This window comes from Cibotium barometz, chromosome 37 (genome assembly GCF_041138505.1).
Source record: "Cibotium barometz isolate CiBa-2024 chromosome 37, ASM4113850v1, whole genome shotgun sequence".
NCBI lineage: Eukaryota > Viridiplantae > Streptophyta > Polypodiopsida > Cyatheales > Cibotiaceae > Cibotium > Cibotium barometz.
This window is the reverse complement of record NC_141082.1, coordinates 22,432,435-22,456,067: the sequence shown is the minus strand read 5'-3', so window position 1 is coordinate 22,456,067 and position 23,633 is coordinate 22,432,435. Positions and strand designations below refer to the sequence as shown.

General features: G+C 46.7%; 1 protein-coding gene across 1 annotated transcript in view; it reads left to right on the top strand.

Annotated features, from left to right (window-relative positions):
• The window catches only part of LOC147617076 (P-loop containing nucleoside triphosphate hydrolases superfamily protein), an 85,436-nt gene that overhangs the window by 38,457 nt on the left and 23,346 nt on the right, over positions 1-23,633 (top strand). Inside the window, exons 5-9 of the mRNA XM_086776689.1 lie at positions 3,673-3,849; positions 22,345-22,763; positions 22,964-23,144; positions 23,247-23,369; positions 23,434-23,550. Of these exons, the coding sequence (XP_086632815.1) occupies positions 3,673-3,849; positions 22,345-22,763; positions 22,964-23,144; positions 23,247-23,369; positions 23,434-23,550 (1,017 nt within the window). The remainder of the gene's footprint in view (positions 1-3,672; positions 3,850-22,344; positions 22,764-22,963; positions 23,145-23,246; positions 23,370-23,433; positions 23,551-23,633) is intronic.

Genomic DNA, 23,633 nt, shown 5'->3' with positions numbered 1-23,633 from the left:
AGTGAAGGTCTCCGAGGTGAGTTTAGTCTTGGTTATTTACAGCCAACAGTAAGTCATTCTACTCATTCAATAAAGCAAATACACCATATGTGGTGGGGGCCCTCAGAGGGTATTCGGGATCCAACATTGTGTATTGTCTCTCCTCTCTCTGCACTCTTACTCTCATTACATTGTGCTTTACATTGTCAAGAACAAAGGTGCTGAAAGCTATTCATCAAAGTATAAATCCTCATCTATAAGCTTCCACATGTTACACACAAACTCTACTCAAATTGGAATAGAGAGAAGGGCTGTTCAAACCAGTATGTCCTAGTTACACTAGGCAGCTAGCTCTCTCTCTAGCTAACTCCAGCCAAACTGGAAACATGGCTCTAGTAGTCAAACTAGGGGGTACCATGGAATGTGTTCCTGGTCAAACCAGTAGCACACCAACTCTTCTACCCACCTCATTCCAAGCCACTCAGAGGGAAAGAGACTATCATCCAAGCCACTCAGCAAGGAGACAATTGTTCTTTGGACTCTACCGTATGCACCTAGTGTTTGACTCCAAACACTGAGGAGGCTTGTGCTCGAGTCAGCTCTACCACATGTACTCCGTGTTTGAATGCAAACACATGTGAGTGGTGGGCTCAAGCAAAGGGATGCTCTACCACATACACTCCATGCTAGGCTTTAAACATAGAGGAGAGGTGGGCTCAAGAAGATACATCAAAAACAGTCTCACGGGCCTACTAGTGCACTTGCACTCCCTCATGACACAAAATCCAGGGTGTACATCCAACATGGCAAACTATCACCATACATCCCTTCTTTGTGAAGGTTCTGTTGCCATCCCTGATTCCTTGCTGTCATGAGCTGCATAGCCTCTAAACGTCTCTGCATTCACAGTTTGCTTTCACAATGTACCAACGGTGAACCTTTCCAACATCAGCTTAGGTCCCGCAAAGGGGCATTCTTAAGGCTGAGTTATAGCCTTCTCAAAACAATGCTATTGCTGTCCATAATCTACTTCAAACTCAGTGTCTCTCCTCAATACATATGCTGATTATGCCTTGCAAAACAAAGTCATCCATTGGTTACGAACTGCTCGACACTTCGTTGCATAAAACATGCCTCTACTAATGCTTAAGATATCTGCAAAACAATCCACGTACTCATAGCCCATAGACTATACACATGATACAAAGTATCCATAGAGTTGATACCCATTGTATACATCACACGTTCATATCATGATGTCACGTGCATCCCGCACTTTGATGCCACGTGGACATATTTGCACAACAGGTGTTGGACTTGGAGTGGTAACTGGTCTCTTGTGAGCTTGAGTCCGGGACAAGTCAGCTAGGGTTCCACTCTAAGCATCCAAGGTGAGGTGTACAAGTCCCGTACATGATCTTGGTTAGGTGTGCAAGTCCCGCACATGGAGCAGTGCGAGTCCGTACTGTGAGTCACCCTTTGGAATGATGTAGAGGTGTATTGGGCTCTGCCTGGGACACCGATCGTAGGATTAGATGTCTTGTGGCATACCTTTTTGGGGATGTGGGCTGGTAGGCAAAGGGGCAGCCCTATGGGTCACCCCACAAGGGCTCAATGCCCTTGCCTACTTGAAGGGTAGCCTTGTGGGCCACCCTAGGGGCCAAAGAGGCCCCGTGGCCAAGCCCAAACAGCGCATGAAGGGCTGGCTGGGCATGCTGCCGGCCAGGCCTGGAAGGACCTACAAACCCATGGCAAGGACCATATTCTTGGGTACTGACAGACCCATAGCAGCTGCCATAAAAGTTATTGGCAACATCACACGGCTGTCCCATATGCATTCATAGCATCACATGCCTGTCACATTGTAACATGGGTCCTTGCGGAAGCATGTTTATGAATTGATTGATTGCGATTAGCACCTAATGAAAGAGTTATACCCATGTTCAAATGTTTCTTCTTCATGCTCAATACACAATAGAGAGAGATGACCTAATCTACCATGTATCACTGACATGAAACGTATACAATGCTGAACAAAGATACTCAATGGTAGCACTGCTCCTGAGTTCTTAATGACTCAATGATGATCAATGAATGAATATGGCTAAAGCCTAGATTCCTATTTATAGTGTCTAATGTTGGTGATTTACCTTCTTGATGGTCCGAACAACTTACTATGGAGCTTCATGATGAAGAGTCTTTTGATAGCCGAGGAGCTGTGGGAGATTGTTACAGGTAAAGAGCCACATTGTGCAAAGAGTAGAAACGACTACCTCTTTGGCAACATCAACCACAACACGAAGGGGACCCAAACTACAGCTCAAGTGGTGGCAGGTACTCCAGCACGGTTGCCTCCACTTAGTGAAGATCAAAGATGGTGGGATGTTCGTGATGCCGAAGCAATGGCTTGATAAAGTTGCACAATGCAGAAGCAAAACATAGGAGAAAAGAAAAGATATATTAACGTCTACGGAAGGCCAGATTGACCTATGAGAGGGAGAGCAAAGGAGAGAGAGAGAGAGACATCAGACAATGAACATCATGTTATGTAGCAAGAGGCTTTTACCCAACAGATGGTGTAGAATACATATACATACATACATGCATGCATACATACATACCTATGTGTGTGTGTGTGCATGCAAGAGACAGGCTTCAAGATTGGCATCTTCAGTCTTCAGGCTCAAGATTATCCTCTCAATCTTTGCATCAGTTGACTTCTATACAGGCTTATCGATTGATATTACCTCCTCCATGGATTGCTCAACATGCTAATTCTCTTTGGCATCTGGATAAGTCTTTAGCTTGGTGGAAAGCAAAACTGACTTTGATATGGAAGTTGAAAATGCCATTGAAACAGAGACTCTTTCTCTGGAGATGCATTGTTGGTATTTTTCCAGTGGGAGTGAAATTGGCTCAAAGAAGGATTGCCTCTCCTATTTGTCCAAGATGTCATCATACTACTGAGAGTGTTCCGCATTTATTGTGGTCTTGTTCACGTTCCAGAATCCTTCTAGACAAGATCTCCTATTTTTTATCTCTCAGATTTCCTGCACACAGATTCTACAAGTTTTTCTGGATGTTTGGCACCTTATCAGCTTCATTGTCACAGTATTCTCTTTTCTTCCATTGGATCAGATACTGGGCCTTGTGGACCCTCTGGCTACAGCGAAATCATACATATCTGAATTCACCCCTTCAGCAGCCTTATGAGTTCTTCCGAGCCTCGTTGCGGCAGTCTTTATATGATGCTGTGCATGAGGGAGATTTGGATGTTTCTTGTATTCAGCTTTTCTTTTACTGTTTCTGATAGATAGGGCATAGGCTCTTTTCTTGAGCACTGCCCTGCTCTTGCATAGAACTTTTTTACTGCTGTTTTTTGAGTTCTAGGGTTTAGACATCCTCCTGATGCCTAACCCTTTTGTACATTCATGATATAATGCAATTTCAACTAGTTTTACTAAAAAAAAAAAGTGTGTGCATGCATGCATGCATGAATGTGTGTGCGCGTGTGTATTATATGTATGTATGTATGTTTATGTAACTCACTAGAAGAAAAGAAAGCCACAAGAGCTCCTTGATGTAGATCCAGGTTTTTGATCTGAAGAGAGACGGTCGATTACATTATTTGTTCTCATTCTTTTGCTTTGGTTTTCTTCTCTTCTCAAGAATTCATGAGAACTTTTGATACAGGTTTGTGATCATTTCCGAGAAGCAGCAAAATATACCACTATCAAAGTGGTTCCGATTGTTGGGGGGATGTCTCTACAAAAGCAAGAACGACTCCTAAAGCAAAGGCCACAAGCTATTGTGGGGACACCTGGGCGACTGTGGGAGCTCATGAGTGCCGGGGAACAACACCTAACTGAGGTATGTTCTTATCTTATATCCCACCAAACACACACGATCCCCACCCCCCCCCCCCCCCCCCCCTCTGCAGCACTCCTCTCCCCACCACTCTTTCCAAATAAAAAGCACGCGCGCTTGCATGCAAAGAATGACAATTAGTGACTGCTTCTGTCCTTGCTGGTTTCTAGAGATTGCCACCAGCTTTTGTCACAAACTTCCGAGTCCTTACAAATGATGGTGATTCTAAGGGTCAATCTAGACATTCTCCTTATCAACTTTGAGAAGGCATACGATAGGGTTGATTATGAATGTTTGGACAAGGCTATGCTACACGTTATTTTTCCCTTCAAGTTGTTATCCACAGGTTGTAGTTGTGTTGTGATTCAAGGTACTGGGAAGGAGTGGTTTGCTATTTCTGAACTTATCTCTCAGAGTTATCCCTTTGCTCCATAATTGTTTCTGTTCATGAAAGAAGCAATGAACAACTTTGTGGTGGCTTGTGGCACAGGGCTTTAGGGCTTGTGCTCACCCATTTAAGAGGCTAGGAGTTGTCACAATGCAGAGTTTGCAGATTATACTTGTACCTATCTTGAGGGGGAGAGCAAGGCTTCTAATCTGTTATAGAAATGCTGAGCTTTTTATGTCAGATGCTTGGATTAATTTATATATCATGAACTTTGGGTGATTCCCACACCCCTCCGGCTGTTTGATGCAAAGGTGGGCATACAATGTGTGCGTTTTCACATGAGGGTCAAGTACTTGGCTATCATGTGGGGATTGATGTCTCCATGATGTAGGTTGCCCCACTTCTCACCAGCATTTGCAAGAAGTTTGTGACTAAAGCACAATGAATTTGTTCTGGGCAGGTTTGGGTAACCAGGTGTTGCTAGCCATCATGCAGTATATCACATTTGGATGTTGCTTCTTGCATGCCTGCATTTTTATTTTGCAACATGATCTTGCACTTGGATGCCGTGGACAAGACTGAGCGTAATGTTTTGGTTACCAAGGGCTTTGGAATGTTGTTAGACTGTGGCATCCATCTCCGCGCTTCCCACAACACAACAAGCGAGGTGGGATGGCGGGCATGCACATGCATTGGCGGCACTTTGTGTGAAAAGGAGCATTATTCATTATATTTGTCCATGTAAAATTGTCAAGCAAGCTTGGGATGCGCTTTACCAGGTGCGTAATGTGGCACAGGTGGCCTACTTGCGCAAGCCGTTAGAGTTCAAACATATGAACAAGGAAGGCCTATCCGGACACTTCATTGGTGTCTACTATTTCATAGCTTTACCGGATTCGTACCAAGGTTTTGCATCCACACTTCGGCTCAAGGGTAATCCCAATGCCCTTACGTAGAAGTTGGTTGTAGTGCCCTTGTAAGAAGAGAAATCCCGGCAAAACCAAACTAGTATGCGTGTGGGAGATCAGGCATTCGCTACCCGTCAGAAAGGTAAAGGCAAAGCCTTTTCTCAAGGTGGCTACAAGTCAAAGGAAGAATCAACCTAGTCTTTTGGCAAGGATGTTGAGAAGGGGGGTGATAAGCTGAAGAAAAAAGGCAGATGTAACTATTGTCGGAAGCTAGGTCATTATATCGATGAATGCAAAAAAAGATTGGAGAAGGAGAAGAAGAAAGAGTCAAGCATGGTTGTGGCTGATGCATCAATACCAAGTGTTGAAAAGGAGTCAGCGAACTATGCACAGGATGATTGGATTCATTGTGCATTGCAGTTATGACTCCTCTGTCCATGATGTATCCATATTAGTGTCGGATTAGCATGTCTAGTATTTTGATAGTGGTACTAGCAAGCACATTACTTCTCTCTTGAGTCAGCTCCTCAAGGAGGCACACTCACATATGGAAACAACTCCTTATATCCAGTGAAAGGAGTTGGTAAGGTTATGCTCACTACTGTAAATGGTGGGTTTGTTCAAGGCATTAAAAAGAACTTGGTGTCAGTCTCTATCATTGCTAGGGTTTTCTAGTGGTTAGATTTGTTGATGATAGGTGTACAGTTCAAGACCAGAGTGATGGAGACATGATTGTGGTATTCGGTACTCGAAGCCATGGGCTTTACAGGTTGGACATGTTTAAGAGGTTGACACATAATGCTTGTTCAGTTACTGCCACATGTGCTATAAGTGACGTGGAGCTATGGCATGTCTGATTTGGTCACTTGAATTTTGGTAGTTTGTTGTGTCTTAAAAGGCAAGAGATGATGTCAGAGTTGCCAAGCTTGAGGCCCTTGTTAAACATGTATGTGAGGGGTGCAGTTTGGGCAAGATGAATCATTCCCGAAAGATGGATCAGTAAGGGTTACCTAGAAATTACCGCTTAAACATAGTGACGTATGTTGGGTATATCGGAGTCTCGTGTACGTGTACGTGTACCCCTGTTTATGTACCCATATGTGTGTGTGTGTGTGTGTGTGTGTGTGTGTGTGTGTGTGTGTGTGTGTGAACAATCCCTAAAGGGGTGTGAACACTCACTTGTGCTTATTTGTGTGAACCCACTGTTAGGTGGATAAGATATTGTGTGTGTGGTAAGCAGGGTTGTTCGAGGTAGAGGCGTTTGGTACGAGGCAGGTATCGTATGCAACCCGAAAGACTCATATTTTTTAGAGACGTTAGAGATGTGTTAGAGGCGTATGTTGTATATTATATATATATATATATATATATATGTACGTATGTATGTATGTATATACATAGTGATAGAAAGAAAGAAAGTTATATTAAATGTCTTCAAAAGACCCAGTGGGTGTATGAGACCAAAAGTGATACAATAGTGTCCATGTAATCTCATCATGGTACAAAAGAAAACACTAGAGCTATGAGCTGGGAATGTCAAATCCGAGCCATATGATACAAAGCATAGTAACATAAAAACCCGTTTTTCCCTCTCGAAACGGCATGAAACGTTTCGAAACAAAACGAAACCTGCCCATCGAAACGGTGTTTCGCCCAAATGTAAAGTGAGGTCAAAAAAACGGGCGGGAGGTTTTTTTTTTTGCAAATGTGATTTTTGCCGTCGTTTCTGTCCTTGTTTGCTGCCCATTTACCACTTCACGCATCCGACGCTTCTTCTCGGTCGCGACCTGTTGCTCCGTCTCTTCTCCTCGTCCACTCCTCCTTTTCGCTCCTTCACTTCTTCTCCTCCATGCCTCCTCTTCCTCTTCCCCTCCTCTTCCCTCCTCCTCTTTCTCACCTTTTCTTGTCTTCCAACTTTCTCTCCTTTTCTTCTCATCTCCCTCTTCCCTTCCAACTTGTTTCTTTCCTCCTCTCTTTCTTCCCTTTCTTGCCCAAATTTTGAAAATACCAAAAAACCTACTTCCAAAAATGATGAATTTCATACCCACTAGTCCCAAAAAATGCATCTTCATCTTTTTGTTGGCTATGTTATAAATTTGGTATGTGTATATAAGAAGTGTCATTTCGAAACCTTTGCGTTTCGTCCAAAACAGATGAAACGAAACCTTCGAAACGACGAAACAACGAAATAGACGAAACGTTTCATGTTACTATGATACAAAGTGGGACTATCATCATCATACAACCTATGGAGCTAACCCCCCCCCCCGTAAGAGGAGGGGGGCATCAAGGATATCGAGCATGGGGTTAGCTTGTAGAAGGCTCTGCAGATCCACTGAGCGTGGAAAGGTGGCTCTCCAAGGTCTCTTCAAGCTGGGGCTGATGTCTGTGTTGCTAGCAAGGTCTAGGGAGTTTGGGGCATTGGGCTCACTGTAGTGATAGATTATTAGAGAGAGAGAGAGAGAGAGAGAGAGTTATATTAACGTCTACGGAAGACCCCAAGGGCCTATGAGACCAAAAGTAATACAATGGTACCATGGATATACTGCGCCATGGAAAACTGAAAGAAAAAGTAAAATGAAAACATTTGACAGTACATGTGATCAAGAGATGATCCTGTGTAGAGTGAGATATGTTGTGATCAGCTAATGACGATACCCGCCTTGGCCAGAACCGATCCAATGGTGGAGTGAATGTCAGGCCTTTGTGATGGGAGTGTGTCATGTCGGCAGAGAACCTCATGAATTTGTCTCTGTGTGGTGGAGGGACCTGATGCTCTGGGTCGGGGACGTCTCTCTCGCAGAATGGATCGAGCTCTCTCGCTAAGAAACTTTTATTAACATTTCAAAAGACCACTAGGGTGTATGAGACAAAAAGGTGATACAAAGTATCCAAGTGTTACATTGATCCTGGTAAGACATAAAAATAAAACATTGGAAAAAAGACTACTAGCTACAAATACAAGTAGCAGGACCCAAGGTCCAAGGAACATCAAGCTAGGGTGGGTGGTGGAGAGGTCTCATCATCATCCCCAAGAACTGTGTAAAGGGCATCAATGTCCACGTCTTGTGTGGACATCTTTGTATCGCCGGTGCATCTCATCGACTTGGAGTTGACGGGCGGAGTGCCTAGGTGGCCCTGTAGGCCTTGGGCGCCTAGTTCGTTGCATCTGAACCGCTTGATCTACGGTAACCCCGGGGAAACGGAGAAAAGAAAGAAAGACCCCAAGGGTCTATGAGACCAAAAGTAATACAAGGGTACCATGGATATATTGAGCCATGGAAACTGAAAGAAAAAGTAAAATGAAAACGTCTGACAGTACATGTGATCAGCAGATGATCCTATGCAGAGTGAGATATGTTGTGATTAGCTAATGATGATACCCGCCTCCGCCATAACCGATCTGATGGTGGAGTGAATGTCAGGCCTCTGTGATGGGAGCGTGACATGTCGGCGGAGAAACTCACGAGTCCGTCTCTGTGTGGTGGAGAGTCCTGATGCTCTGGGTCAGGGACGTCTGGCTCGGGGAGGGAGAGAGGGAGGGAGGGAGGGAGGGAGGGAGGGAGGGAGAAATGAAATGAAATGTTATATTAACGTCTTCAAAAGGCCATAATGACCTATGAGACCAAAAGTTACATCATGGTGGATCTGATACAATGTCTGGATAAAAAAACCCAGAAAATGAAAAATAAAGATGATACTACTGGCACCTAGAAAATGAAACTGGAACTGGAATATAGCGAGGGGGGGTACACTATGGAGGTGAGTGGAATATAGTGAGAGGATACAATATCATGTGGGACGGAGGGGTACACTATGGAGGTGCCTCCATCTCATAATATGTGCCGCATCGGACACTGGCGGATCTCCTCAATATCCTCTGTGGTCAGCACCCTGACTGGGTGTCCCGCATGCCTCGCAAGAATAATCCGAATCTGCCGCTGCAACCTCCGTCTATGCTGGGATGCCCCCCTCCGTAGTCGTGGGCGTCTAGACCACCCAAGCTCAATCGCACGATCAATCAGTGTACCCCTAGTGTGGGCGGTATCCATGTCCTGCTGCTGCTGTGGTCCATCTGGCGCAGTGATGGCTGGACTAAAGAAATCTGTAATGTGCCTCTGAGTCCGGCTCTCTGTGCGCCTAAGCAGGCTATCTCTATGTCTCCGCAGCTCAAGCAAGAACAATCCCAAACACCTCTGGTCCTGGTACCCCATGACTCTGGAAAGTGGTCCAAAACCCTCTCTGAATAAACAGTGGAAACGACCACGTATCTCATAGTATGCAGTACAATGGCATATATAATGCAGCTCTGTCTCTGGCTCCCCATGGCATACTCGGCATATCCTGGCCTCAGCTGGTATACCTCTATATGGGCCAATCTCAATCTCAAGCTGGTGTGAGGATGTGTGAATCTGACCAATAGCACATCGTACTGCATGAGACAAGTGTACATCCATGTAACTGGGTCTGATCACAAAACCATCTGCTGTGAGCTGAAGAAAATGCTCTCTGTAGAAAGCCATCTTCGTGCCCAGCTCCTCAGTCGGCTGTATCCATGTCCTCCTAATGTCCAGCTGAACTAAATCCTGACGGATGAGTCTGGTAATCTCTGTCCGTGTGAGAGTGAGAGAGGGTGCCTCCAGAGAATACTGGAAGGGAGGCAATCTGTCCATGCTAAAACCATGTGCCTGGAACCAAGATGTCATCTGTCCATACCAACAAGCCGTGTCTCCCTGTAAAGCTAACTGTCGGGAGGACTCCAGGGCGAGGCGTGCATATCTGTCTCGGGGGAGATCCCACAAGCCATGTATGTAGGAGACTGATCTCGTAAGAGCCTCAATCACCAGAGGGGCAGCCGCCAGCTCTGCTCGAATAATCTCATGAGGTACCACGGCCTTGGCTCTAATAATCCTAGCAATCATAGATACCAAAGGCCTCTCCATACCTCTCCACCCGCCTGCGCTGTGATGGCCCACTGAAGGTCCCCATATCTGCACTCCATAAAGCATAGCTGATGTCACTAGAGTGTCAAAAAGCCAAAGTTTCGTTCGAGGTTCCTGAAACTGAACATGCGAACACATCCTCTCCAAACCACCCAGGGCTGCATGTGCTCTAGTCAATCTAGTCTCTGCTGCTCTCCTCATCGAAAACACTGGCCCACTGAATACTACCCCAAGATATGTATATGCATCTGTACACTCCACAATCTCTTGCCCATATGTAAACGTGGAAGCTGATCGCCTAACCCACTGTGGCGTGGTGTTAAACACCATAACCTTGGTTTTGCCAAGGTTGACAGACAATCCACTATCATGTGCAAACTCATGTAAAGCATCCAGATGACGCTGCATACCCTCAGGGGAATCAGAGATCAACACAATATCATCAGCATATAACAATAGTGGGATCCATGTACCTGCTAGCTGGGCTCCTCTGACCCCCAATCTCTCAATGTAGTCAGAAGCCTCATCCACATACATACCAAACAGTGAAGGAGATAACGGGCAACCTTGCTTCACTCCTATAGTGGAGTGAACCAAAGTAGAGACCCCCTCTGGGGTGCGTACCTGTCCTGCAACTGATCTATATAAAGCCATAATCCCCCATATGAGCTATGTGGGTACCCCCATCTCCTGTAATCGCCTCATCAATCTGGCTCTGGGCACTGTATCAAATGCTTTGCGGAAGTCCACAAAGCTACAATAAATCCGTCGCCCATGCGACCTGCCCTCCTCAATAATGGCCCGGAGAGTCAAGATGTGGTCAAGAGTAGAGAAACCTCTCCTGAACCCTGCCTGTCCCTCTGCTCGAATGCCAACTCTCTCTACCCATCTACTCAACTGCTGCTCAAGAATGGATGCATACAATCGTGCTAGTGTGTGACCAATCATAATAGTGCGATAATTCCCTGGCTCCATAGGGTCCCCTGACTTGAAGATAGGCACGATGGTGGACCTACTCCAAGTCTCGAGTAAGCCTTCGCACATAGCACGATTGAACATCACTGCTAGAAGCTCTGCCAGCATGTCTCTCGCATGAATAAAGTGCTCAGCGACCAATCCATCATGATCATATGCTCTCCCAGTCTTCATCCTATCAATGGCCTTCCTTACCATCTCTGCGGTAAAGAAAGTACATGTCTGTGGGCATGGTGCTGGCGGGTCAGGAAAAGGTGTCTGTCCAGGAACTGTATATAGAGATGCTGCATAACTACCCCAGACCTCTGTAGAAGTGATGGCCAAAGCAGGGGAGGACTCATGAAACAGACGCCAAGCCTCCCTCGAATCCTGGCTCAAGAACAGCTGGTATAATTCCTGCTCTAGCTAAGCAAGGCCGGCCCGCTTCTTCCTTCGCACAAGACGTCGGAAGGCAATACGTGACTGTCGGTGAGTAGTGACTCCCAAAGCAACCTCCCGCTGCAGTCGGGCTCTGGTCTCTCTGCACTCCTCATCATACCAGCTGTTTTGGGGCATACATCTAGAACGCTGTCTCTGTCCAGGCTGAGTATGTGGATATGCCTCTCTCGCTGCATCATGTAAAGTCTCTGTCAGTATATGGGTCAACTCCTCCAAAGGTCTCTCTGGCTCCTTTGTGTACAGACGTTTGTAAATCCCATCTGTGTAGACAGCATCAGTCTCTGAGGTAAAAGTATATCGAGTGTGATCTGCCCCTCGTGTCCTCTGAGCTGTGGTAAAGTGAAAAGAGATGGTCAATGTCAACAATGCATGATCCACTACTACCCCAATGGGCCGAGATCCAACTGTGAAGTCCTCAATGCATGAAACAAAGCTGGGCATAGCCATAACATAATCCACTGTGCTAGCACCATGTCTATGTGGAAAGCAAGTAAATCCAGCTGCTGACGGAAACCTCTGCAAGCCATTATGTATGGCCAACCCATGTGCAGTCCCCATATCTACCAAATATCTCCCATACTCTGTGCACTCCACATCCTGTGAGCGTCTGTCTAATCCCATATCCAGAGTGTCCAACTCTCTTAGCATCTCCTCCGAGGTATCATAAAAGGCTGTCTGGCGGTTGCCCGTCCGGGCATTAAAGTCCCCTAACAGGATGATGTCTCCATCCCTAGAGAACTCCCACATGTCATCATCTAGCACAGAGAAAGGAGACTGCCCTCTAGGTGCTGCATATGTCGATGTACTAGGAGCAAAATAGCATATGGCAATATACAGGAATCTGCCTGTGTCGGCCCTCAGTCTCACCCACATATATCTGGCCTGATCATCTCTCCGAACGATGTGTAGAAGCGGTTGCAGCTCCTCCCTGAAAAGAACTGCCACCCCTCCTGATCCTCTACTACTGTGTACCGATCTCGTCCCTACTCTGCAAGCTGTCTCCCATCTGTATCCTGTCACCTGTGGCATCATCTGACCAGGAGGGTGAGTCTCCGAGTAGAAGACTATATCTCTATCTCTAAAGCTGTCCTCAAAGGCACCTACATCAAGTCTGAGGGATCCATTGCAGTTCCAGGCTGCCAGCTTTAATTTGGTCCCATAGGTCTCGCACCGTCATGTAGAGCGTCGCTCCACGATGACCACCCTCCCTTCTCTATAAAATGCTATCTTTCCCTTTTCTCTTGCCGCTCTAATCTCTGGCATAACTTCCTTCATATGTGCAAGCTGTGAAAGAGTAAGATCATCACCAAGAAAAATGCCTGTATTCTTTAAAGTGGGTCGTCTCTTCAAGAACTCCTTCTTCGCCTCAATAGAGGGGAAGCGAAGTATGAGAGCTCTTTCCTTTGATGTTTCCCCGTTGCCTCCGCTTTTTTTGCCCACTCTCCAAGCTTTTGCGTGTGCCGGACTGTCAATCCCCATCAACACCATAAGCTCTTTCACCTCCTCTTCAACTTTATCCCTGTCTTTAAGGCCGGTAATCCTCACATGCAAAGCACGTGTACGTCTTCGTTGTTCCTCTTCTAAAGTCATGTTAATGATTGTAGGTGTAGGGGTTGTTATCTCCTTACCTTTACCCTTCTTGGCGACCTCTATCCACTTCTCCGCTTCATCCATCTTCTTTTGCGTCTTGGTGATGACTTCCACCCATGAGGAAGTTTTGCTTCATGTTGCTTCTCTTCTTCCTTAATTGCCCGTACTTGTTCTTTGATAACCTTGAGCTCTTCTATCATTGATAGCTGAATTTCACCTTCTTCAAGTCCACCATTTGCCTTGGCCTCTTCAAGCTCCCTCTGAAGAGCTGAAATTACGCCTTTGAGCGTGTTGACTTCCCCGTGAAGGTCTTTGACTTCCGCTAAGAGGTCCTCCTTCTCCTCTTTCCACCGCTTACCCTCATTGAATACCATCTGGAGAAAGTTGGCTTTCTCCTTCCACCATCCCTCCATCTCTGCCTTCCATTCCTTCATTTCCTTTTCCACATTTGTTATCCTCTTGTTTGTGACCATAAAGGTCGCCTTCATCGGGTTGCGCAAGGGGGAAGCCATGGAAGAAGCGAGAGAGAGAGAGAGTTATGCTGCTGCCTTGGGGGCCTGAGCAAGGGTGGGTGGCGAAAGCAAGCCGGACAGCCTAACGGATAGATAGACTGGCCATTGCCAGCAGAACTGTGCGGCGTACAGGGCAGCAGGGGGGAGCGAAGCAGGCGGTGCTAACAGGGCGACGGCGGCGAGCAGGGAGGGAAGGCGGTGGAAGCGAGCAGGCGAGAGGGGGTGACAGAAAGTTCGAACAGAGAGGGGGCGGCGAACAGCAGGCGGGAGGGGGAAGCGAAGCAGGCGGCGCTAACAGGGCGGCGGAAGAGAGAGAGAGAGAGAGAGAGAGAGAGAGAGAGAGAGAGAGAGAGAGAGAGAGAGAGAGAGAGAGAGAGAGAGAGAGAGAGATTTTATTAACGTCTTCCAAAAGACCGAACTCGGCCTATGAGACAAATCGGAGTACCTGTATGGGGTATCCTCTGTCATCCCAACAAAATGAAGAAGTACTGAATAAAAAAGCTGAATCTGGGTGTGCAGGGGATGGAGCTCTATTACTAGGAGAATGCAAAGCTATATGCATGGAGTATACAATCATGATATGCAACCTAGCTAGCTCCATCCTGTACCATACTGGGGGTATAAAATGGTATACATCAGTGAAGGGGGTGTCCACAGCTCCCTGAAGAACATGCCTGGGAAAAGAAAAGAGGTAGCCCCACAATACATCAGTAGGGGGGAAGCTAATGCTACTAGTCAAAATGGGGTACATGAGTACATGGATACATGAATAAATGAATATGGGGGAGTACAAAAGTGACAGTGAGTACAACAGTATATGGCTGGAGTCGTAATCATCCTAGGAGCTCTAGCATGGGTCTCTACCGGATGGCCTAGATATATGCCATAGTGAGATGCCTGGTCGGACGAGCCCGATGCCTCGCAATGATGCTCTGAATCCTTCGGTGTAGGCACCGTCTCCGATGTGAGGATCCGGAACCCTCAGGCGTCTAGATCTGCCCAACTGGATAGCTCTCTTAACTAGAGTCCCACGGGGTGCCCACTGCTGGGCTGTCGGCTATGTGTCCTCCCTGGTAGTCCCTCTAAAGAAGTCAGTAACCTGTCTCCGTGTGAACTCCCTGCCAGTCGGGCGTCTGCTCCTGATAATGGACTCTCCGAGCCTGCAGATCTCCAGGAGATAAAAACCCAAGCATCGCTGATCACAATAGTCCATGACTCTAGCCAGTGGTCCAAATCCCTCTCTGAAAAGGCAATGGTAGCGCCCTCGAATCTCATAATATGCTGTGCAGCGACAGATGTAGTGCTCCTCCGTCTCTGGCTCTATCCAACAAATCTGACAAATCCTGTCCCTTGGAGGTATGCCTCTAAATCTGCCTGTCTCTATCTCTAACTGATGCATACTGGTGTCGGGGAAGCTCCCAGGTGCTATGAATGAAGGACACTGATCTGGCAAGAGCCTCGACTACGATCGGTGGTGCTCCCATCTCGGCTCTAATAATCTCATGGGGTACCGAGGCCTTAGCCCGAAAGAAAGAAAGAAAGATTTTATTAACGTCTTCCAAAAGACCGAACTCGGCCTATGAGACAAATCAGTATACCTGTGTGGGGTATCCTCTGTTATCCCAACAAAATGAAAAAGTACTGAACTAAAAAGCTGAATCTGGGTGTGCAATAAGTACAATGAGTGGGGGAGGTGATGGAGCTCTACTACTAGGAGAATGCAAAGCTATATGCATGGAGTATACAATCATGCTCAAAAGGCCAAAATGACCTATGAGACCAAAAAGGTTACAACAATTGGTGAATCTGATACAATGTCTATGTAAGAAAAGCTAAAACAACTAAACAACTAACTGAAACTGAAACAACAACTATGAGGAAAAGTAAGGTACTAGGAGCTCCTAATGGATAACATCTGGGAAGGAAAACTCCAGCAACAAAGATAAGCATTATATACATCACTATCCAAAGATGTCTCTCCTCCATGGTGAGTACTCTGACACTCTACGTCTCCCATGCCGTGCTAGTATGGTCCTGATCCTCTGTTGTAGTCTCCGTCGGTGTTGGGATGGGCCTCTCATCTTGGGGCACCTAGACCACCCCAGCTCTATAGCCCGATCAATCAGTGTACCTCTGGTGCGGCTATTCTCTGGGGCTAGCTGCAATGCCTGCTGGCCTGACTGCTCAATCTCTGGTCGAAAGAAGTCTGTAATCTGCCTCTGTAGGTGTCTCTCCCTCTCTGATCCCCTCCCTCTCAAGAGACCCTCTCTATGTCTACGTAGCTCCAGCAAGTATAATCCGAGGCATCTCTGACCCTGGTATCTCATGACTCTAGAAAGTGGTCCGAAACCCTCTCTGAACAGGCAGTGAAAACGGCCTCGTATCTCATAATATACTGGACAGTGACATATGTAATGTAACTCTGTCTCTGGCTCCATCTGGCACAGCTAACAAATCCTGGCCTCAGCTGGTACTCCTCTGAATCTGCCAGTCTCAATCTCTAGCTGGTGTGAGGATGTGCGCATTTGACCAATAGCACAACGTACCCCATGAGAAAGATGAGTATCCATGTAGCTGGGTCTAATCACAAACCCATCCTCCGTGAGCTGGAGAAGATGATCTCTATAGAAAGCCATCTTCGTACCAAGCTCGTGTGTCGGCTGTATCCATGTCCTCCTAGTGTCCAGCTGAGTCAAGTCCTGCTTGATAAGTCTGGTCATCTCTGCCCGTGTGAGAGAGAGGGAGGGTGCATCCAGGGAGTACTGAAATGGAGGTAGCCTGTCCATACTAAAGCCAGGCAGTTGGAACCAAGCTGTCATCTGTGCATACCAACATGATCCGTCTCCATGTGATGCCAAGTGTCGTGAAGACTCCAGGGCTAAGCGAGCATATCTGTCTCTAGGGAGAGCCCAAGTGCTATGTATAAAGGAGATTGATCGAGTGAGTGCCTCTACTACCAATGGGGGGGCAGCCATCTCTGCACGGATAATATCATGTGGTACGGAGGCCTTGGCCCTAATCATCCGGGAAATCATAGAAACCAAGGGCCTCTCCATACATCTCCATCCATCAGTGCTACCAGCTCGGCTGTGGTGATCCACTGAGGGTCCCCATATCTCCACTCCATACAGCATGGCTGAAGTGACCAAAGTGTCAAAGAGCCAGAGCTTTGTTCAAGGTTCTTGAAACTGAACCTGCGAACACATCCTCTCTAGTCTCCCCAATGCTGCAGAAGCTTTGGTCAATGTGGTCTCCGTTGCTCTCCTCAAGGAAAATAGTGGGCCACTAAAAACCACACCAAGGTAAGTATATGCATCTGTATACTCCACTGTCTCTTGACCATATGTAAAGTTGTGTACTGACCTCCTAACCCACTGTGCTGTGGTGTTAAACACCATCACCTTGGTTTTACCAAGGTTAACAGACAATGCACTGTCCTGTGCAAACGTGTGCAATGCATCCAAATGACGCTGCATCCCCTCTGGAGAATCTGAGATCAGCACAATATCATCAGCATACAATAACAGCGGAATCCATGTCCCTGCTAGCTGTGCTCCTCTGTCACCCTCCGGCTCTACATAGTCCGAAACCTCATCCACATACATCCCAAATAAGGTGGGAGAAAGGGGGCAGCCCTGTTTCACCCCAATAGTGGAGTGAACCATCTCAGATATACCTTGAGTAGTACGTACCTGCCCCACAACTGTCCTGTATAAAGCCATGATTCCCCAAATCAGCTCTGTGGGCACTCCCATCTCCTGTAGTCTGCGCATCAGTCTGGCTCTCGGTACTGTGTCAAAAGCTTTGCGGAAATCCACAAAGCAACAATAAATCCTCCTGCCATATAATCTGCCCTCCTCAATAATAGCTCTGAGTGTCAAGATATGGTCAAGAGTGGAGAAACCTCTCCTAAACCGTGCCTACCTTGATGCACGTATGCCCTCTCTCTCTGCCCATCCACTCAACTCCTGCTCAAGAATAGATGCATATAATCTAGCCAATGTGTGACCAATCATGATGGTACGATAATTCCCAGGAAGCATGGGATCCCCTGACTTGAAGATAGAGATTACAGTTTCACCACAGAATTTGAGAGAGAGGGAGAGATTTAACACAGAATCTAAGAGGGAGAGATTTAACACAGAATCTAAGAGAGACCACAGCATGAGAGAGAGATAGATATATAGAGAGAGAGGGGGGGGGAGATGCACCACAGAATCTGAGAGAAAGAAAGAAAGTTGTATTAACATCTTCAAAAGGCCAAAATGACCTATGAGACCAAAAGGTTACATCATATCCATGAGGTACATCATCCTAGGTACAAAATAGTAATAAAGAAAGAGAGAGAGAGAGAGAGAGAGAGAGAGAGAGAGAGAGAGAGAGAAGAAAGAAAGAAAATAAGTTGTATTAACGTCTTCAAAAGGCCAAAATGACCTATGAGACCAAAAGGTTACATGAGAGAGAGAGAGAGAGAGAGAGAGAGAGAGAGAGAGAGAGAGATTACACCGTGAAATAGAAGAGACCTAAAATGGAGAGAAGGAGATGGTGTGTCGGCTCTTGAGAGAGAGAGAAATGAAATGAAATGAAATGAAATGATATATTAACGTCTTCAGAAGGCCAAAATGACCTATGAGACCAAAAAGGTTACAACATCAATGTACCTTTGTGGGGTATCCTCTGTCATCCCAACAAAATGAAAAAGTACTGAACTAAAAAGCTGAATCTGGGTGTGCAATAAGTACAATGAGTGGGGGAGGGGATGGAGCTCTACTACTAGGAGAATGCAAAGCTATATGCATGGAGTATACAATCATGATATGCAACCTAGCTAGCTCCATCCTGTACCATACTAGGGGTATAAAATGGTATACATCAATGAAAGGGGTGTCCATAGCTCCCTGAAGAACATGCCTGGGTTTGCTCTGAAGCGAGCCAGTCGCTCCGCACCCTCTATGAAACTGAGCTCTGATCTCTGTCATCTCTCTTTGGTATAGGCGTGGTGTACGAAAGCCAGGTGTCCTCTGTCTCCTGCGGGCTCTGAGTGTCTCTGCTCTCTGGAGAGTAATTCCCTGCTGTGTGTAGGGGCTGGGAGTGGGGTGGATCTCTGAAAAAATGTAGTAATCTGTGTCTGTCGTTCCCCCTTTGGAGCTGTATGAGCCTGTAATGATGTCTCTGTGATGCTGTATGTCTAGAATGAATCTCTTCAGTATGCGCTGGTCTGCTGCCTCAAAGAGCTGGCGTAGGGAATGTGGCTCTTTGAATAAAATGGGATATCTCTCTCTGATGGTTGTATATGCTCTGCATCTGCATACATAATGCTCCTCACTCTCCACCTCCTCTCTGCACAATCTGCATACCCTCTCCTCTCGGGGGATCCGTGCTGCTCTGCTAGTCTCGATCTCCAATCGATGTGATGAGACTCTAAGCTGACCAATAGCTACTTGGGAACCGTGTGGTAAAAAGCCCTCCATGTATCTAGGCCTCTCTATAAATCCATCATCAATGATACTCATGAAGTGATCTCTGTAGTACAGCATCTTCGTTGGAAGAGGCTGTGTAGGCGATATCCATGTCTCTCGTGTATAGAGCTGCCATAGGTCGTGTCTCAATACTCTGTTCCTCTCACTATGAGAGAGACGGATATGTGGTGCATCCCTGTCATACTGGAATGGTGGTAGATGATCCATGTCTAGGCCATGCTGTGAGAACCAATGTGTGACCTGTGCATACCATGATCCTCTGTCTCCTGCCTCAGCCAGCTGTCTAGATGCCTCAAAAGCTCTGTATGACAATCTGTCCTGTGGCATCTCTCTCAATCTGTCTAGCAGGCATATAGTCTGGAATATGGCCTCTACCATCATAGGAGGCGCAACAAACTGTGCTCGGATAATGTCATGAGGTACTGACGGTTTACTGCGTATCATGCGTGCCATCATGAGGGCCTGTGGTCTCTCTATCTGTGTCCACCAATGGGTAGCAAGACTTGGCGCCCATACCGTTGCTCCATACATCAGTGCCGGTGTGACTAATGTGTCAAATAGCCACCTCTTCGTCCAAGGCTCCTGAAAATGCCCCTGGTGGCACTGTCTCTCTAGCATAGCCAATGCTACATATCCCCATGTCAATCTAGCTCTGGCTGCTGAACCCATGGTGAAGCGCGTGGCTGCTGCAGAGAAGGTAACCCCTAGGTACACGTATGATGTCACCACCTCCACCTGGCGTCCTGCGAGAAGACCCCTCTGTGTGCAGAAATCATCGAGTGCATGTAGATGCTGTTGTAGACCTCCTGGAGACTCAGACACTAATACAATATCATCAGCATAAAACATAATATGTACTGAGGTACCTGCTAGATCAACTCCATCTCCGCCTCCCTGTGTAATGAAGTCAGCCACCTCATCAATGTATAACCCAAATAGCGTGGGGGAAAGTGGGCATCCTTGCTTCACACCAATGGTGCTAGCAATAGTCTCGGACATACCTCCTGGGCATCTGACTCGCCCAAAAAGCTGCTCATATAATGCATAGATGCCCCATGTCATATCTGCTGGTATGCCAAGAGACTGCAGGCGCTGAAAGAGCCTCTCTCGTGGTACTGTGTCAAATGCCTTGCGGAAATCCACAAAGCAGCAATAGAGCTTTCTCTTCCTCACTCTGGCCTGATCAATCGTACATCTCAAAGTGAATACATGGTCAGTGGTAGAGAAAGCTCTCCTGAAGCCTGCCTGCCCTGATGAGCGTAAACCTTCTCTTTCAGCATATAAGCTAAGCTCTTGCTCCAACACTGCACCATAGAGTTTGGCCAACACGTGGCCAACCATAACCATCCTGTAGTTGCTCGGATCGAGCATATCCCGTGTTTTTTGGATCGGCACAATGGTGTGCATCGTCCACTCCGCAGGCAAACCCTCTGCTAGTGCCCTGTTAAACAAGTGTGCAAGAAAAGGAGCCAAAGAATCTACTGCATATATGAGATGCTCACCCTATAGGCCCATATGGTCGGCGGCCCGTCCATGCTGTAGGCGGCGGATAGCTTCCTTTACCATGGAGTGGGTAAAGAAGCTAGCTGTGGTAGGTCGAGGCTCCTGTGGCGTGGCTGAGGTATAGGTGGCTGCTGTGGGGCATGGTATAGGCCCTCTGCATATGTGTGCCATGTCTGTGGGTCTGCAATGGGTGTCGGTGTCCGGGGCTCTCTGAAGTGCCGCCATGAGATAGGGCTATCTCTACTCATGAAGAAATGGAAGATCTCTAGCTCCTATATCCCTGCGAAGGCGCGCCTTTTGCAGCGAGTAAGTCTCCTCATCTCTCTCCTCGACTCCTGCTCTGTGATGGCTCCCAAGGCTCTCTGTATGCGGAGCCGTGAGTATAGGGCTCTGCACTCGTCATCATACCATCTGTTCTGGGGCATAGTCCCAGATCTCGTAGGCTCTCCTGAGTGGACACGATGTGGGAAGCTTTGTAATGCAGCCGTGTGTAGGAGTGATGCCAGTTGGGCTGTAATGGTATCCATAGGTGCCAGGGATCCATGAGTAGGAGCCCATCCTCTACTTTGCGAGTGTATTGAGAGAGAACAAGGCTCTTAGAGAGTATTTGCACAACTCAATGATAGCTTGATTGGATGTGTTGAGCTTACACCAAGTACATGCTTTTGTAGGCTGTAAGCCTTACTCAAGGGTATCATACACATACTAGACAAGTGACACATGGCACACTTATCCACACCTAAGAGTGGGTTCACACACACTAACACAGGCGAAGAGGCTTGTGAGAGTCGGTGTAGGTCTTCTTTGCAAGAATGAATTGCTTGGGAAGAGTTTTCAGCCCAAGTCTCTTCTCTTTTTCAGCTTATGGTACTTAACACTATTTCATGAAACCAAGCTGAGAATCTGGTGAAGGCCATTTGACCCATCTATTGTGTGCTCACTGCCATTTTGAGTGATTGTGAAGGTAGCACCATTGGACTCCTTTATGAGTTCATGGATAAGATTGGATAGGCCCTTGATTATTGCACATACTTGTCTCGAGAAAGGTAAGCAAGATTTTTGTTTGTATTATTTTATTTTTTGCTTTCTGAATTCGCTTTTGCTTGAGCTTGAAATCAGATGGTGTCTTTGATTTCAGACTTAGTGCAAATCTTGATTCATGGTCTTTTGTTCTCGATGATTGATGAAATTAGAGGATGGAACTGGGATTGGTTCCATAACTCAGGTAGCCTCTTGCGTGCATGGAGGCTCCTTTAGGCCAAGCTTTTTGAGACTCACAGCTAGCTTTTTGTGTGCATGGATGCACCTTCAGATCGGTCTCTTTCAGTTTTCTGCTGGCATGATTGATGAGTGCTCCTACCAACCCTTGATGCAGTACCTCGGTGGACTGGCCCCTTAGCAAGGGCTCTTATGGCTGTTAGGAGGCATGGCCATTTTTCTGGGAGGATCTCATGCAGTGACGGGGTTTTCTTGCAAGCTTAGAGCTTTCTTGTGGGGTGATCCAAGGTGACAATAGGTCGGTTCTTGGTTCTACACACACAGCTGCTCTCTTTTTTTGAAATCGTACTTGGGGTGGGAATCCCTCTATGGCTGCTGTGACTTCAGGAATAGTCCAATGGTCCATATTGATGTCCATCTACTCAGTTATGCTTCAAGCTTGTCTTCGTTTTCTTTGAATGCACTCAAAATATATGTATGAAGCCAATTAGGCATCCTGCGAATATATCTAATGCAGATAAAATTTTCTGTGTATGTGGGCAGCTCCATTCTCTCTCCTTCTTTGTGCTGGATGAAGCTGATCGCATGGTAGAGAAAGGCCACTTTCAAGAGCTTCAGTCAATCATGAGCATGCTTCCGGTGATGGACCAGAGGAGGGGTGGGGTGGCAAGCTCTGATGGAAAGGGAACACAAAGTGATCCTTCAAGTTTGGAAGCAGCTAGCACTGATACCAAAAGGATGATTCGGAGGCAGACTTTTGTGTTTTCAGCAACTCTGGCTTTACCTCAGGGCTTCCGAAAGAAGCTAAAGAAAGGGCATCTTCAAGCAAAACAACAGTCAAAAAGCGATGAATGCTCTGTGGCTTCTCTTTCAGAGAGAGCAGGAGTGCGGCCCAATGCTGCGATCGTTGATCTAACATCTCAGAATATAGTAGCAGACAAACTCGAAGAATCAATCATTCAGTAAGACGCCTTTCCTCTTGCCCCTAAGCTTTCTTTTCAAAGGATTTTCCTTCGAAGTTTGTACCGGAGGTCTTCTGTTGCTGTGCATGTACTCTTGAGGCAGTGGGGATTATGCCAAGTGGCAAGATCCCAGCCTCCATCGTGTGAGAGGTTGTTATCCTGTAATCATAGGGCTAATCCATCACGAATGGTTTGTGCAGATGCAGGGAAGAGGAGAAGGATATGTTCTTATACTACATACTTAAGCTGCACGGGCGAGGGCGTGCCATAGTTTTCTGCACATCCATTGCAGCTGTTCGCCGCGTAGCTGCAATATTAGATCTCCTGCAAATTCAGGCTTGGTCTTTGCATGCTCAAATGCAGCAAAGACAGCGGTTAAAGGTGATTGTTCCATGCTATACCTGCTTTTGGAGATCAAACTACTTTTACGTTTATAGGGGGTCTTTTTTTGTGGCCCAAGCATGAAAGATTTTCTCTGTGCAGGCTATGGATCGCTTTCGCAGTGGGGAAAACTCTTTTCTTGTATCCACTGATGTGGCTGCAAGAGGTTTGGATATACCAGGTGTTCGGACCATAATCCATTACCAGCTTCCCCACTCTGCAGAGGTGATACTTGTTTAGAGTTACTGGTATGTGGCTACTTTATAACAGGTCTTACAGGCAGTTGTAGGTTTATGTGCACAGGAGTGGAAGGACAGCCCGGGCATCAAGGGATGGATGCAGCATAGTACTTGTTTCTCCTACGGATCAAATGAAGTATAATGCTCTGTGCCATGCTCTTTGTAAGGTAATATTCAATCACACCCCTGTCATGCAGCTGACCAATCTGGTTGTCTGTTGCCTGATACTCTATGCATGTATATTTGTATG